The sequence below is a fragment of the Platichthys flesus genome, chromosome 17 (genome assembly GCF_949316205.1).
Source record: "Platichthys flesus chromosome 17, fPlaFle2.1, whole genome shotgun sequence".
Lineage (NCBI taxonomy): Eukaryota > Metazoa > Chordata > Actinopteri > Pleuronectiformes > Pleuronectidae > Platichthys > Platichthys flesus.
This window is the reverse complement of record NC_084961.1, coordinates 16,794,196-16,812,033: the sequence shown is the minus strand read 5'-3', so window position 1 is coordinate 16,812,033 and position 17,838 is coordinate 16,794,196. Positions and strand designations below refer to the sequence as shown.

General features: G+C 40.1%; 1 protein-coding gene across 1 annotated transcript in view; it reads left to right on the top strand.

Annotated features, from left to right (window-relative positions):
• The window catches only part of col22a1 (collagen, type XXII, alpha 1), a 51,232-nt gene that overhangs the window by 7,823 nt on the left and 25,571 nt on the right, over nucleotides 1-17,838 (top strand). The window contains exons 4-20 of the mRNA XM_062410602.1: nucleotides 18-98; nucleotides 7,528-7,639; nucleotides 8,065-8,188; nucleotides 8,602-8,877; nucleotides 9,347-9,427; nucleotides 10,337-10,453; nucleotides 10,569-10,613; nucleotides 10,731-10,793; nucleotides 11,030-11,068; nucleotides 12,644-12,697; nucleotides 12,804-12,857; nucleotides 12,950-13,003; nucleotides 14,676-14,729; nucleotides 14,838-14,882; nucleotides 16,345-16,398; nucleotides 16,520-16,573; nucleotides 17,075-17,110. Coding sequence (XP_062266586.1) covers nucleotides 18-98; nucleotides 7,528-7,639; nucleotides 8,065-8,188; nucleotides 8,602-8,877; nucleotides 9,347-9,427; nucleotides 10,337-10,453; nucleotides 10,569-10,613; nucleotides 10,731-10,793; nucleotides 11,030-11,068; nucleotides 12,644-12,697; nucleotides 12,804-12,857; nucleotides 12,950-13,003; nucleotides 14,676-14,729; nucleotides 14,838-14,882; nucleotides 16,345-16,398; nucleotides 16,520-16,573; nucleotides 17,075-17,110 — 1,343 coding nt within the window. The remainder of the gene's footprint in view (nucleotides 1-17; nucleotides 99-7,527; nucleotides 7,640-8,064; nucleotides 8,189-8,601; nucleotides 8,878-9,346; nucleotides 9,428-10,336; nucleotides 10,454-10,568; nucleotides 10,614-10,730; nucleotides 10,794-11,029; nucleotides 11,069-12,643; nucleotides 12,698-12,803; nucleotides 12,858-12,949; nucleotides 13,004-14,675; nucleotides 14,730-14,837; nucleotides 14,883-16,344; nucleotides 16,399-16,519; nucleotides 16,574-17,074; nucleotides 17,111-17,838) is intronic.

Here is a 17,838-nt window from a genome sequence, read left to right as displayed (position 1 = left end):
CTGTTTTTTCTCCTCAGATGTCCTGTGTCCAAACATGAAGGTTCAACCTGATCGCTTTAAGCCCAACAGCACCAGTTATGGTCTTGAAGAGGTTCCAGGTATGTGCAAACTACAGCTTTCCACCCAGCAACATGTAGCGCTGGCAAAAAAAAGTCAACCACAAAGTCTGCTCTTTAATTTTCAAAGCATTTCCTACACTGCCACATTTACCTTTCTCAATCTATTTATATGCAGACATATATTTTTTAGTTTTTACTTACAATTTTCATTAATGTCTCTCTTGTTAGAAGTGTTACTTTTCTGGCACATTCATTTTCTGTCATTTTTTACGTTGCCAGCATAACAAAAATCCGTCAGATTTGAATTAATACATGTTTACCAATTTGACATGACACAAATGTCAAATTTGTGTTTTAGAGATTTGGATGTATTTTGCCTCCAGTTCCAGTCAGCCAATGGCCGCCGTCCTTCTCCATTTGATATGAAAATAAATAGGTAGACCTTTTGTACTCGCTTAAGTCATGTATTTGATCACAATCAAGTTTATTTCATATTTGTCAATGTTTAAGTAACAGCCATTTAAAAAAGGTCAGCAAATTTCGAGGTTGCATTGTATACAGTACACTGTCAATACGTTTTTGTTTGTGTGGTAACATAAGCTCATGACTAAAAACAAGTTGCAGTCCTACATGCTTTCTTTGTCCCTTTGGACGAGTTGGGTAGTTTATATGAGGCAAAGGTATACAAGATTTACCATATGATGATAAAAAGACGGAGATTTGCCTATGGCCACCTAAGTGTAAATGAGGATACATGAGGACTATTTGTGTAACTGCTAGAAAATGAGGTTTGCAGAGAAGTGCGTGTTCTCATGTCATATCCGTTCATTATATACACTCTAGATCTCTGCACTGTCTTTCTGTGTTGAAAAGTGAGGTATGTGGTGGCTTAACATAGGATCCATGTGTTAATGCACGGAATGTATGTGTTAATGAGTGTGATGGTGCTGATTGGGTGTTGCCCTTGGATGGTTGTGTGTGAAGCGGGGAGAGAGTAGTTTTAGTATACCCAGTGTTTTACTGCCCATCGGAAATATTGGGACATTTCCATTTGGCGGACCAGTGACCATAAAAAAATCCATTAAGTTAGTACCGGTCCTGTTCGCCCGTTCAGAGGCCCTCTTTGGCGAGCACATGAGCATATCTCCTGTCCCAGAAAAGATGTCCTTTCTAGTGAACATGAGTAGTCAATGATTGACAGTGTCAGTCTAGTCCAAGGCTGAGGATGCCAACCATATACTGCGATATAGGTTACACCACTGCTTTGGATGTAGGAAGCTAGCTGTTTCTACAGACTTCAGTAGGCTATAAGGCTTCGCTCAGATAACATGTTGCTGGTGATAGCTTCATGCTGTGCTGCAACAGGCGCAGTCCCAATTGTCCTGTCTACTGTACCTCGGCAAGAATAAGTGCTTTCCTCAACATGTCAAACTATTCGTTTAACAAGGTCAAACTCGCAGAAGCCCTGATTTGGCACATGACATGCAGCTGTGATTTTCAAGCTCTGTGCTTAAGGTTTCTCAGGCGTCTTGAATAGCGTTTATCCGAACGGGTCGGATGTTGTTATAAGAGTGTCTTGTGGGGGATCTGAGTTCCTGTCTGTCTCCCACCCAGATCCATCACCCTAAGAGAAAAAACAGATGCACAGGCATGACTGTTTGGACTCCTGCTCGGTTGAACTTCATGGAAAAAGAGATGTAAGAGTGGGGAGAGTTGTGTTTTTGAAATGTTCACTCTTCACACATTCGCACGGTCCAGTGACGTCTGACCGTGTTTGAACAAGGCAATTTGATCGGCAGATGATCCCTATGGACTATTTTACTATGTATTTGTTTTTATTATGCACAGGCTACATAAAGTTTTGACAGTTTTGCAAAAATATCAATACCCAAAAGTGCAGCTGGCTTTTGTGGGCAGGTAGCGCACCAGAGCTTACAGTACATTGGCTGTGCAATGTGCAAATCGTATATCCCTGACAGGTTGTCAGTGGAGTATCTAAAACAAGGGAAAACAAACTGAAATGTTTCATGGTCACTGGTAGAAATCCACTGGTCTGAGGCCACAGGAATCTTACAGTATAACATTCATCGAACCTGCCTGTCATTGGACTGAGGGAGGAAACCAGAGCGGCCGGAGGAAAGTCATGCAGACGTAACATGCAAAGACCCCAGCCGACTTCTTACTCAAACACCAGTGCTGTTTGCCAAAAGGCTACTGTGCTATAACCACAGGGGGGAAATTGCCTCTGGGATAATGCTGGAGTGAACAGGACGATGCTGGGCACAAACCAGAACAGATAGTAGCAAATGAGGCAGACAGACAGCAGAGTGCAATGTGAATACAAAGTGAAAGAGTGGTGTTGACAGTTTGCTTCGGTGGTGTGGCAACGATCGTTGAATCAAGTTCACGTTTACTGGTCCTACACTTACAAGAGGACAAGAACAGATGGAAGGAAATACAATAAATAAAAAAAAATCTTCCCAGACTTCCTTATGAGTTACACAGCCGTGATCTGTTTTATTCATACTATTGTTTAAGCCGAGCAGCGGTTTAAGAAGTATTAACACACCACCATAATCTACTGGCTGTCACAATTGTAGAATATTAGCAATTGTGACAAATAGTTCCTTCTAATTGTTGTATTAGTTGTAATGCAGGCATTACATAACTGGATGTTTATCCAGATACATTAATGTATAACCAACATTAAAATGTTATAGATATCTAGCTGGAGCTACTTGTAATGTTGTGAATGATTTATAGATAAACAACGTAATTTGTGAGCTGACTATATGTCTTATATACAATCTAATGTTAAATACTAACTACAGCATTAACATAAATGATTTCCATCTAAACTATTGAAGTTATGAGTATATCAGAAAAGACACCTTAGTAAAATGCAAGTATAATACAAATTCTACTGAAGTACAGTCAGTTATGGCTCTTGATGTTTGGTAAAGCTTTAAATTTAACACGCTATCACTCTTCTCAAAGCTCTGTACAGATAAGAATGACACTTTGTCAAAGTACAGACTACAGAGACGAGTGTGTGTTTCTGATCACACACGCCAGCATCACTTCCCACTGTCGAGACACATTAACACATCCTCGATAATGGGCGAGTGCTAAATACATGTTTTTGCTTTTCTTCTAAACCATAAAAGAATTAGAATAAACTTTAGATAAATCACTCAAACCCACTGCTACTTTCCTCAGCAGATGTACTTACTGGAATGAATCCTCTGGCTTGAGTTGTTTTATTTGTCTTTCTGAGTTAGATCATATATCAAATCTTGTTCCCATGGAAACAATTTTCCCTGTAACCAGCAGCTAGGTAGGAATACACCATAACTATACTGTACACTAGACTGATTTATAATCATTTGACATTTTGCACTATAAATAAAAAATGGTGCTCACCAAGAGCAGGGTTTCTATAAATATTTTAAATCTTTAATTATTGCCTTATGGTAAGATTCATAATTACATATGGATTTCTGTACCATTAAGACCATATAAAGAGTTTACTTTTTACCTGGGACAATGGCACAATCAGAGAAAGTGTAAGGGTGATTATTGATTTTCTTCACCTATTGCATAGACAGTCACATATCTGACATACAGTTGCAATCAGAAATATTCAACCCCCCAAAGATTTTAAGGATTTATCATTCTGTCTTAAAGTAGACAGAATCTTGTTCTTTGATCAAGATTCTGCTTCGGATGCCTTCTTTATGAGTTGATTGTTAAGATAGCCATGTCACAATTATTCAACCCCTATATAATATTGTTGATTTTAAAGCTGTCTGACAGTTTTTTTTGTCCTAAAGTTGAGTTTAAACATTATTAAGCCTTTGGGAACTCTATACTGATCCTTCATTTGCTTCAGCTGTGATGCAATATAAACCCCACCCATGAAGGTATTCAAGGTGAGTTGCAATCATGGGAAAGACAAAGGAGCTTCCACAAAAGCTGAGAGAGGAGATCATTTCATCACACCTGAAAGGCCTTGGGAAGAAGAAGAATTCCCCAAAAACGTATATTCCAAGAGACACAATTGGGAACATTATAAGGAAGTTTACAACTGATGGAGCAGCTTCAAACATGCCTGGCCGTGGAAGAAAGCCCAACATCTCATCAAGGACCCTCAGCAACTTAGTCAGAACAACTCAGATAAACCCCTGTGTGACTGCAAGACACCTACAGGATGACCTGATGAAGGCTGGTACAAGTGCTGCAGTTGCAACTATAAGACATGCACTGAATAATAAAGGACTTGGCCGGCTCCAAGATGCACTCAGCTCTTGACCACAAGCAACATCAAAAGTCGACTAGAAAATGCCAGGAGGAATATGGATAAGCTTACAGAGTTTTAGGTGACAGTTCTATGGACTGATGAAACCAAACTGGAACTGTTTGGACGTATGGACCAGCGGTATGTCTCGCGTGTGAAAGGCCAGGCTTATGACCAGAAGAATACCTTCCCCATAGTCCAGCATAGAGGTTGGTCAAAGATGATGTTGGGCTGGAACTAGCAATCTTTATTGTGTACATGGCATCATGGATTCACAGAAATACCAGGCCGTTTTAAAGAGGAATGTGAAATGGAATGCCTTCTGTTGAAAAATTTAACCTTGGTGATCATTGGACTTTCCAGCAAGACAATGATCCAAAGCAAAATCTCCAAGTCCACCAAAGCTTGGTTGAGAAAAAGATCCTGGAACGTCCTGGAGTGGCATTCACAGTCACCAGATTCAAATTTGATTGAAAATCTTTGTTGGGATTTAAAAAAGGAAGTTGCAGCATGGAAGCCATCAAACATCACTGCTCTAGAGGCTTTTGCACGTGAAAAATGGGCAAAAATTCCAATCGAGAGGTGTAACAAGCTTGTCCGCACTTACCGAAAACATTTTTTAGAAGTTATAAAAGCTAGAGGATGCGCCACAAAGTACTGAAGCTGGGGGGTTGAATAATACTGCACATGCACATGTGTTGAAAGAGTTACATTTTTCATTTGAACTTCAAAGTTAAGTCAACTTCTGTTGTCAAAATAACTAAAATACGCATCAATAAATATCTTTTGTTATTTGATGAGGTTTTTTTGTTTTTTATTGTCATTATCTGTCATCCACATCACTATAATGTCTAGTGAGGTGAGGGGGTTGAATATTTCTGATTGCAACTGATATCCACTGTCAGAGCTCATTAAACCTGCATTGAGGCAAACTTGGCCAACGTGTTATCAAACAGAGGTCTGAGGTCTGAAGCTCCCTGACATGACAAAGATGTTCGGGGTTTTCCAAACTGCAGTGAGTCTATAACTTAGGCCTTGCTCCAAGACATAAAGTATAATGTCAAACTTGCTTGGGTAAATATGATATTTTTCAGTTCGTGGCTAAGCACATAGAGATGTTCTCGTTGCTCCAGATAAACAATACTTATCCTCACTGCAGCAGCCGGTCCTGTGTATTCTCCCCACTTATAATTACACAACAAATACATGTGAAGAGTGAGAACCCTCCGTGAGAAGTGTCAGGACTATTTGCTGCTGATTGTGATTCGACATCCAAGAGACCTGTGGTCTGAGCCAGACTTGTATTCATCACAGGCAGTCTAGTCCGACCCCTCGGGGGGGCTGAGAGGCTGCAAAGTGTCTCTGTGGCTCCTCGCTCGCAATCTACTGCACAAATGTTGCCATCTGCTCGGATCAAAAGAATGCAGCGTGCACGCGTTCAGTCTTTCCCAGTCGGTGAACTCATCTGGCTTTTCCCGCAGATCACCCCATTGGTCGCTTTTGGCTGTCCAAAATAACTTTTTTGGGGGTTGATTATAGGCTATCCGCTGCTAGTCCAAATTACAGCTTTGCGTTCAGATGGCCCCCATACAGCCACAGAAACGACGCGGTGACCAAATGTGCACAATGCAAGTATGGTGACAGAGAGATTCTGGGCCAATAAGGCTCACAGCTGCACAGCTTCCTCGAGCAAACCTTTAACCAGACTGAGAACCAGCGAAACATGTAGAACATCACCAGTGGTGGAAAAGATCAGGCTGAAGCTTTAGCTAAGTTGCTTTCAAGCCTTCTGAATTGTTATCACTAGTCAGTGACTATAGTGTCTATGGCTTAGCCTGATTTTGAAGTGCAATAAAATTATAATATTTGTACGCTCTTTTTATTTTAAGATTCAAAAGATGCAAAAGTTGAAAGGCAAAGTTCAGCATGAATCTATTTCCGAGGAGATTGATTTTAACCAGACCTTTTGGCCTAACTACTTCGGGGAAAAATATCAGGATCAAGCAAATAAGGTTGTATTAAAGTGATATTAAACTGATATTTAGTATTTAGGTGATAGAAGAGACAGTGCCATCTTCAGAGCAGTGGAGGTAACTCAAGTAAGAGTGAAGAAATGGAACTCAAAATTTGTTTTGATTGTCCATAATTTATATTTTGCTACCTCGCAACATGTTTAAAGCAGTCATCTGATCACACATTTGTCATCTCTAACACTGTATCTGAGACACTTGGTGGCCTTCACTGACTGAGCAAGTAGCTGTGGTGAGGTGCTGACCCCTCAGATATTCAGTCTGTTATGACTGGGCTTGGTTTTAATGTTATTTTTTACTCTGTTGATAATAGCACAGGGGCAGCCTGTGTGTCTTTCCACCTGTTTCCAGGCTATTTCTAATGACACCCACTAAGCTTTTGGCAGCCTCTCAAGTTTCCACCTTAATGTTCCAGTTTGCTCGTGTAAAGATTAGTGCACTGTTGCTCCCAGCGGAAACCTTACATTTCATAGATTGGCTGCATTACTGGGGCCTTGCAGGAATATGCTGAGAGTGTCCTCATTCTGTTGACTCACTAAAGACACAGTCGGTTTTGAGGAGAGCTCGGTCCATGCAACATAACCACTGGCTTTGAGTGAGATCTACAGGACACACTGGCAGCATTGGTGCTGTCAGCAGGCTGGCATTGTCATAGCTACAGCCTGTGTTTGTTGTACAAGGGAGTGTCCTTTCTGAGCCTCCTAAATATGGTCTGTGGTCACACCACTTCAAATCCCATGCTGCACTGCAATGTACACACACGTGCCCACACTCCCAGTCTCACATGGGGACCTTGCCAGCAATGGCAACTAGTCTTTTCCTCTCTTACAAAAAAATCATACAGATACTAGATGGCCAACAAGTGGCTCCATATCCCAGTTATTCAGTAATGTTGTGAGCAAAATGTCTCCCCTGAAAGCCACAAACACAGTGGTTCCAGGCTGAGGTGGGACTGACCTCATTAAACCTCAGTGCACCACGAGAAATCGGACAAAACCATAAGTCAACCTCGCGACTCAAGATCCCGTTGTGCCTATTTACGGTGTGTGTGTTTGTGAATGTGTACGTGCGTGTGTATGTGAGTCTGTTTGTGTGGCTGTCTTGAGGCCAACTACCTTATTGTTCTCTTCTGTTGCTGCAGGGTTCGACCTGATGGAGTTCTTCAGTGTGAGAGATATCCTGGGAACCAGAGTTGATGAAGGCCAGAGTTCTTATGTTCGCCTTGGCACCATGCCCATTGTACAGCAGACAGAGTAAGTGACCTTCCAGGTTTACATCAAACAATGCACAGCACATTTTCCTCTAAATATCTGTGTGTCTGGGACTTTAAGAATGGGATAACATGTTTATTCGTACATCCATTAACCAATTACGTCCAGTTTTTTAGGACTAATTGAGGGTATGATTGCTGTTTGTCAATATGTCCATGCTGAATTGATTAAAAGCTTTGAAACAGATGTAAGAAGGGCAAATGGTACCAAAGCAGCATTTTATTGCTGAAAATTACAATTGATATTGTAGCTAATAATGCTGATGTCATCTTGGTTAATATTGTACTTGAGTAATGCTAATTCCCTGACAAATTTCAAATGAAATGACCCAAAATTAAACAATCAAAAATATAAATAAAATAAAGTTCAGGTTACCTGAGCAATAACTTTGTGCTTTCATTTTACAGAGACGTGTTTCCTCAGGGGCTACCGGATGAATACGCCTTTGTGACGACATTCAAATTTAGGAAAACTTCAAGACGTGAAGACTGGTACCTCTGGCAGGTTTTCGACAAATATGGAATCCCACAGGTGGGTCAGCCAAATGTAAATAATACTAAATGTGACTGTTATGTTTCCAGATTGAAGCAGTCATAAGGTAAAAAGCTGTGCCCAGTACACTTACTATTTCCATCTACATTGTGAATCTATGCATGTCATGTCAGATAAAATCAAATCCAAACTCTTGATCATGATTATCAAATGGAAACTCAAACCAAATATTGTTCTATATTTTAATATATACATATATACACTGTAATTCTAGGCAATTCAAAAGTTGTTATATGTTAAATGTGAAAATGTCTTGTGCCTTTGGTTAGCTTTATTTTCCGAGACACTGAGGAAACCAGGGTGAGATGCTGTGTGATTCAATATATCTGGACTTGACTGCCTGTATTTTTCAGCCCCATATTTTTAACATCCCCCTGCCTCTGTCTTGTCAGGTGTCCATCCGTCTGGACGGTGAAAACAAGGCGGTGGAGTACAACGCTGTCGGGCTGACAAAAGATGCTGTCAGAGCCGTGTTCAAAAACCCTGAAGTTGACAACCTGTTCGATCGTAACTGGCACAAGATTGCCCTCAGTGTCGAGGCCAAGGCTGTGTCTCTATACCTGGACTGCAAACACATCCAGACTCTGCCCATCGGAGACAGAGAGGACATTGATATCCAGGGGAAGACAGTGATTGGAAAGAGGCTGTATGACAGCGTGCCAATTGATGTAAGTCTTCACCTGCATGTGTGTTAGTTTCAAGGTCCAGTGTGTAAGATTTAGGTGAAAGGGATCTATTGATACAACATTAACATAAAAATAATCCGAGTGATGTTTGCGCTAATATGTGATATATCAACTAAATTTTATGAATTGTTGTTGTCTTTACCCTAGAATCAGACCTGATTCTAGGGTACTAAAAAGTGTACATTTATATCAAGAGCAAGTCCTCTCTATGGAGGCCGCCATGTTTTTGACACTAGTCCAAACTGGACAAACAATGTTTTGAAGTGGAGAGTCGAGTGATAGGTATTCAGCTGCAACATGCACACTACAACTAGATGTCACTAAATTCTACACACTGAACCTTTAAAGATCTTGTGGACTCTAGAGGACTCATATTGTCGGTGTCCCTGTAGCGTCCATTGTGTGATTATCTTGAAGTTGATCTGTTCATCAATTCTCTGTGTCCATGCAGTTTGACCTCCAAAGGATGATGGTCTATTGTGATTCCAAGCACGCGGAGCTGGAAACCTGCTGTGATCTACCCAATGGACCTGTGAGTATTTCAGGCTACAGACCTACTGTCTGTACCTTTTTCTGTGAATGTGAATCCATATATTTTAGAGGCTGGAGTGTCACAAATCTCCTTATATCCTGTACACATAGAGATTATCAAAGGGTTGATTGTCTTTAAATATAGTAGCCTAATTTATAGCAATTATGTAGATAACAAAAGAGAGATACATGAAAAAATGAAGTGGTTATAAGTGAAAGTCACATTGGTAGATTTGTTTCTAATTGCAGGTTGCTTTCACCGACTAAACGTTCTTGCTAGTCTGTAATTTGAAATACTTGAAAACACACTGATAGGTTAAATGAGCACTTTTTGGTTTACCTACCATAGCCAACATGTCACCAGGCTAATTTCGTATAGACACAGAAAACTACTGCATGCTAAAAGTTCAGACAACTACTGCTATGCTGGTGAGCCATGTCCACAAGAGGGCAGTGTTGGGTGCTGACTTTATACCTTCACTAAAACTCAGATAAATTAACCAGTTGTTGTGAAAGTCACGAAAAATGAATATTTCGTTTGATATTTTATGGAAAATATGTCTGTTTATTTTTAGCTAACTCATTGTGAAAGCATGAAAGAAAGTCACAGCGTGTAAAGTAAATGCTCCTAAAGCAGATTTTCTACAAAACAACTAAAATACAATGAAAAAATAAAGCTTTTAAATATTTCAATGTGTTTTTCTGACTTTGACTATTTCTCGTCTTAATGCTAAGCTAACTGCCCTCTGGCCCACACCATATTATTTTCACTGAAGTAAAGAAGAATATTTCCACAAATGACTAACTCTTGCCTTTAAAAAGCAATGCTTGTGTTGTTTTTAATGGCTTACCAGATCATTCTGCCAACTTATTAGGTCTAACACTTGTGTGCACAAATATCTCTTTTCAGTGCCCTAAGAAAGTGGTGACAGAGGCTCCCCCTATGGAGATCCCCACTCCAACCCCGACTGTCGTGGAGCAACAAAGAGGTCCGCAAGTCAACTGCTCATGTCCTGCAGGAGGGAAGGTACGGCCACCTGATTTTACCAGACTTCAACCCCCTTTCTCTTGTGTCTATCAAATGAGTGGGAGTCCTTTCTGTAATGGCTTTCCATAGACATCTGTTTTTCCATTCCTCACAGGGAGAGATCGGTTCACCTGGTGTTGCAGGTCCCAAGGGTGCAAAGGTCATCTACCACTGCCTTTAAGTACTAGTTTGTGTGTGACAACAGATTGCAGTTCCATAATGGTCCAGAGTTGTCTGTTTCAACTTTTCTATTGTGTGAACATGCCTACGTTTGCAGGGTGAAACTGGCCCTGTGGGCGCCATCGGACCGACGGGCAGCAGAGGAGAAAAAGGAGAAACTGTATGAAAATCTAAACTGTGTATATTTACATGTGTTACTTTAATTTTTCATGAGGAGATAATACTTTATAGGCTAACAGCTAATTGACTGAGTTCCAAGTTCATTTTAAGTGCAGTTATCATTGGCAGATATATTGTTTGATAAACTCAAATAATTTCAGATTGCATGCTTTCCAGCTGTTCTGCTTTTCTTCCCGCCTCGATAATAATTGATCCTTATCGATTAATTATTTGCAGGGCAGAGTAATCTCTGTCAAAGGTGGCAGAGGGGAGAAGGTAAGTAAAACTTTGCATTCTGATGCTGCATGAGCATTACTGACATGTTTGTCTTCATGCATATTTTATATGCATGCATGCATGCATCTCGGACCAAACATTGTAATTTCTTTTCTTTCTTACTTTATATATTTATCTCATACTTCTTTTCAGTCAGGGAGTGGCTAGGAAAGTGCTCATACAGCTGTTATAGTCAGAATTACAGGTCATGTTACCACAGAGGATGTGTAGCACAGAGGGCAAGCCTACGCAGACGCCCACCCAGTCTGTTCAAATCACAGTGTCTGTGCTGCCCGGCACTGCCAGCTGGGAGTATAATTTATTCCTGGAGACAAAATCCTTGCCATGCATCATTCACGCTGTCCTGAGAGGGACACTTATAATGGTCACAAGACTTCTGGAAGATGGTATTAGTCTCCCCACTTTTGGTATGTACTGGCGCTCACAGTTTGGAGAATTCACCCGTAAATGATTTGGCTCTTTACTTCATTTCTCACTCACCCAAAAATTAAAGCTGCCTTTAAATGCCGCAGTCAGGCAGACAACAAAACTCTCTTCAAGATAAATGTATTTTCGTATAATTCGCATAATATGCTCTTGCTCCTGGAAAACTGTCTAGTTTGATAAAACTGCATTAAGTCAAACTTTAATGCAAAGCTCCCCTAATGTTTTTCCAGTCCTTACTTTTTTTTTGCATGAGCATCTGTCTTCACTGTCTCCCAGAGAAGGCTGCAATGTGTTGTAAACTTTTCTAAATCTGATGCCAAAACATGATGTCACCCCTACTTCAAGCCTAAAATGCCTATCAGTCATGGGGGTGAAAGTGAATTCAACTTGTTTTGATGGCTTCTAATTGCACCTTTAATGGACTAGAACAGGCAATACCACATGAAGCATTTTGATATAAACAATGTTTTTTAGCATTATAGGGCAGAGTAGAGCAGGGAACGTTATCCTAATGTTTGTGATGAAAGAAATGACGTGTGTTTAAATGATACAAGTTCCCTAAAATAATTTAAGGGCGACCTTCTGTGACTTGTAAAGTGGTTTATGAAGCAAAGGGAAGTCTTGCGGTGGGCAAGACCTCGTGGCACTGTGTAATTTAACAGCCATTACTCTTCACTCAGTCCAGTTTACGAATTCCAAGGGATTCCTTGGCAAATAATATGACATCAGCGCACAGACCAAAAGTGCAGAACTCTGAAGACAATTAAAAGCCATTGTTCCTTAGGTCTTAGGTTGGATGTGTGACCAGACTAACGTTAGTCTTGATTATCAACTGGCCTCCAACCAAGCCTTTACTCAAAAGTGTGTGTTTGTGTGTTGATTTAACTCTTTCTGTTTTGTGTGAAATATAATCTTCTCACTGTTTTTTCCATCTTCCATTGTTTGATGACACAAATCCATGAATTCACCTCCAACACTTGTACTTTGTCCTACATTAATCCCCCAGCCTCCGACTACTAAACCACGTTTTGTGTTGCTTCCAGGTTGATTGTCGTCCGAATGAAAGTCCATTGTGCATGTTTGTGTGTGTGGAACAGTCAAAGTAAACGCTTTACCTTTTGCTTACAGGGTGATACAGGCAGAATAGGGTTGACAGGTGCTCCTGGACAAAAAGGAGAGAAGGTGTGACATTCGTGAACCTGGAAACATGGAGGATTTCGTTGTTTTTACCATGAATCTTAAAAGTACACACATTCGTATTAATTGTGTGTTTCCACACATTTGGCAGGGACTTGGTGGTGTGCCAGGTATTGATGGCTTATCTGGAGACAAAGGAGACAAAGTACGGAATACACTTGTTTTGATATTAGTGTCTGAAGCATTTGGACATTGAAAATGTGAATGTTTTCATGGGTGTGTGTTCCTTTTCAACAGGGTGAATCAGGACAGGCTGGTGCTCCAGGGTTGGCGGGTCCAGCTGGACTAAAGGTGAGTGAATGTGGTTTTCCAATTTGTTAGTCCATCTATGAACCAGTGCACACCAATTTGGCTCATTTAAAGGGTTTGAATATTATTTTGATGCAGGGGAGGGAAAAAGAACATCATTCTGGTATTGGCACTGAGACCCACTTGTTTTGTTAAGTGGGCATATGTACGTTTTTCTGGACAATTACCTCTCAGCCTGCTATTGATTTCCTGTGAAAAGAGGGAGGGAGGCGGTTGTCAGTTTGGTGACTTTCCCTTGGATGAAGCACCAGCTGGTGGAGGAGCCAGGGGGTGGGGGGTGGGGGGGAGGGCATAAGTGGCTGACTGGCTGGCCAAGGGTTTGGCCAATAGACAGACAGGCTGTTGAGAGATTGGCCGCAGACCTTTGATACAATTCATGGAATACTAAATCAGAAAAATGGCTCGAGATCATAGGTGTAAATGAGCCTGATGGTTCCTATTTAGATGTGAAATTAGCATTAGGCAAAATAGTTACAGTAACAAATAACCTTTAACAAAAGTCTAATTAAGAGTTAATTGGCCATTGCTCAGAACCTGTGCAGAAATGAAAGCTAATCAATCCGGGCTTGAGGCTAAAGACAACTTTTTTTTTTACATAATAGCGACTGGAAATAAATCTATTATAAACCCACTGTGCTAAGAACCTAGCAGAAGCAGTAGGTAAACAAAATCAGCAGCTTACATTAGCTAGTTAGCAGCTAAAGAGATATACCTTTGTAACTAGTATAAAACAAGAGAATGGCAATATTTGTATGACGTATTTAATAACAGTAGTGCTATTAAACAGTAAAAACTTCAGTTTTTACTATTGTTGATACACAGGGTGGCCATCTTAGATTTCGAATTCGGGGTGGTAAGGTAATCCTGAGCTCAGAGGTGTAATGGAACGCGGATATTGGCTTGTATTGCAGTACAATGAAAGCCATGTAGCCCACTAAGTAGATCAAACATCATTACCTCTGTGCCTTTGTAAAAGCATTTATTATTTACACAAGTGCTTTTCCAATTGTGACGTTCCAAAATGTATTTTAGTCAAATAACCTTTTCAAACTTATAGTGAATGATCGTGGTTAAACATCAGTAGCTGACATAGAAGTGTCATTTAACTGTGGAGCACTAACGTCTAATCGAATTGTCTTTACAAGATGTAGCAATTGTAATCAAACTAACAATCATGGGATTAATAAACTACACATCATTGCATCCTTTTGCGAATTGTCATGAAAATGATTAAGAACAAAAAGGCAACTGATGTTTTCACTATCAGGTGGTGTTACAGCTTCAAATGGGTTCTACTTTGTTCATTTGTAACTGGACAGGTTTGTAAAAATAAACCAACAACACTGAAAAGTCAGTCTAGAAGAATAGCTTACAAATTAATATTGAAAACAAATGTAATTCTTTGCCTGAAAATAGAATGAAAGTTAAGTTAGAGGTCAGAGTGGAAAGTGTTGTGACTGACAGCTGGAGTTTCTTTTTAGGGGGCACAGGATTCTTCGTTGGCCCTCTTAAATGTCTTACATTGATTCAGCTCTGAGTCAGCACTGCCCAGTTGGCCCATTGCAGAATGTTGAGTCAGCAACACAGGCACTTTTGGAAAGTGCCCAGTCAATAACTTCCACTTAGATAATGTTGTTCATTTTGTATCGCACAGGGAATTCAAGGAGACTCAGGAGATCCCGGCGCTCCCGGACCAAAAGGCGTCATTGTGAGTATAATCTGAGCGTACCTCAAAAGATCAGTTAAGATCTGATAGTGATAAATTATACTATTCTGGTTTGAATCGACATTAATATCTTTCTGTGTTTTGTTTTAGGGCGAATCGGGCATACAAGGTGATAAGGGATCTCCAGGGACAGCGGTAAGTAACATTTTGACAATTTATTGATTGTCAAAACCAAATAAGGTATTTTGAATCATATTCAGACAACATATATAACTTGGTAACTTCCTTCTAGGACCTTCACAGCAACACATACAGTAGGGGTTCAGCATCCCTTTAAGGGCATTTGATCAAAATAGTATTTGCTCTGGGTTGATTTGTGAGAGTGAGAGAGTGAGAGAAAGAGTTCTCCTCAGAGGACCTGAGAAGTGAGGGGCGTAATTGTTCAAACAGATGTGGCTTCCTTGATCCACTCTCCACACTTCCTGTCAGGCTCTGTGGGGGCGTACGGCTATAATGCACCTCATTCAGGCCTCGTAGAGCTTTATTGATGTCTGTAGTTTCCTTTGAGCTGCGGACACTTTCTTACTATTCCCATCGACGTGATGTCAGTATGCAGACTGTTAATAAATCAGAAAAAGGTTATCTTACCTATTAATGACTTTCCACTTAAGTTTAGTTGTTTAAGTCACTGTACTTGTACTGATAGTGTAGGTAACAGGTGAAGGGATAACTAAAGTGAGATATTATAACAACTTCAGAGTCATGGTAGGATATCATCTTGAACTGTAAAAGTAGTCAACACAGAATCCGTGCAGTGATTAGTTCTCCATATGGCATTAAGATGTGCAGCAGGCTCTAGGCACACTATAGCTTCATTCAAACGGGCCGGTACCAGGTTTGAGCTGTCTGTCAGCCAGTCAGAAAGTAATTTCCTGCAGGTCAAAACTGGAAAAGCTTCTGCCTCAGTATGTTAAGTGATAAAGGGAATAACCTGGGTGTTTAAGAGGAAGCACCTGGGGTTCAGGTCAGGGTAATGTTTGCTAACGGAAAAGTCGTAGATGTGCTTAGGGTTATGCAGCACTATCAACTTTTCCATGCAAAACTATTGTCATTCTCAGAATTGTGCAAGTTGGCAAATGTTAGCATGCTAACACGCTAAATTAATGTATGGTGAACATCAAGCATGTTGTGAGATGTGGACCAGCAGTGAGAGGAGCTAAAGAGCCGATAGTATGTCCCTTGTCTTTATCTGCCATGGTAGCTTACCCTGCACATGTCAACTGTACCAAACCTTTAGTTGTTCTAAGCAGAGATGAAATGTAAGACTTTTTTATTCTCTATTAAAGATTCATATTTTATTTTATTTTATTAAATTAAATTTTTTTTTATTAGCTGTTAAAGAATAACTAATAGTTGTATTATGAGTAACTATTATGTTTATTATGCTTTAAAAATTAAGTATAAATGTGGGGGAAACATGCCAACAAAAAAAAGTTTATAAAACCAAAATGAAACAAACTAAAGTGGAACAAATCGTGACCTAGTTGAAGCATTTTTAAGGAAATCCAAATGAAAACTGTGCTGCGTTTCGATGGCACCTTGTCTCTAGTGACCAATGCTTCATACATGTTTTCTCCTCCACCTGTCTCCATTGTAGGGCCTGGCAGGTGTGGATGGATTACCAGGAAAACCTGGCTTTCCTGGTAAAAATGTGAGTTGTGTCTCTGTGTTTAGCTGCTGCATTTACACACACACCTCAGACAATAACAGCCTGCAACACATGAGTTGAGTTGCCTTTGTATTAATGAAGCTTTCGTTTAAAATGGATTTAGGGTTTCAGAGGATTGACTGGTGAAACCGGGCCAAGCGGAGTTAAAGGCAACAAGGTATGTATGTGTATGTGCATGCAAAACACTCTGCTCGCTTGATTCAAAGAGGACATAGCCTTAAGCATAATGTTATTAAGCTGTGCTGATATAAATCATTCTAAAGAGCTATCCTCAGATCCCTCTGTGCTCTCCAGACATTCCTCAGTCTCCTCCGTGCACCATCAAAGTCGGCCCACTCATTTGTCTGAGAAAATAAAATGCAGAGTTAATTTGTCTGTCTGTAATTACTGACTTTGATTATTCCTCCAGTGGTGCACGCATACTTATACCACACCCATGCGCATGCAAAGGCCCCATACACATACACAAAGAATTGCCATGGTGCTTTACCCACAACTTTCACTTTCCGTGGAGCCTTCGATAAGTGCACGCTTTAGCATGCGTCATCTCATAATTATGGTCCTTGCTGTATCATCAACATATTGCCTGAGGGACCTTAAATGTCTCTTGATTCTAATGTCAGGTTTTTTCAACTTTGTCGTGTGAACTGTGTCACAGGGGGAGAGAGGCCTTCCTGGAATACCTGGGGATGTGGTAAGTGTCACGAATTGAGCAAATGGATATATGAATTACATTCTTGAGATTTACAGGCGTGTTTAATGATGAACATAGAAGTCTGAATGTGTTAGAAAACAAATGGCATTAAAAAAACTCAAAGAAAAAACTTGCATTGTGAAAGTTGTATGTGTTTTAACTACAATCAATAATACATCGAATTATTACTGTGAATCCTTGGTTACTATTTTAATAATTGATTTGATCTTATTTTTATTTTTAATTTTTAAGCCGTAGGTCAAAAGTTTTGGATTCTAAAATATCATGCAGTTTTTTGTTGATAGATTAAAATAAACAAAATTACGCTTTGGATATTTAGTCAGATCAAACAAGCAACATGAAGACATACATACTGCAGAAAATCAGAATAGCATTTTTTTATTTTCGGATGACACGTGCTAGGACAGGCCTCTGGAAAGGACTGTGGAAATAACTTCTTTGTTCAAAGTAAATTTACTTAGTGTTGTTTGGATTTCATGACTTTCGGGTTTTTTATGGGGTTGGACTTGTTTCTGTTATTTCCTGTTTTACCATGAAGTGACATCTCTTATTCACTTGACTTCTGTCCTTGTCTGGTTTCCCTCTTTTGCTGTTTGTCTGTCCCGCCCCAATGTGTTTCACCTGTGTCCAATCATCCCTGTCTGCCTTGTTTAATGTCAGTGTGACCAGTCTGTTGTGCTTCTATTCACGCTCTTTGCGTTACTCCA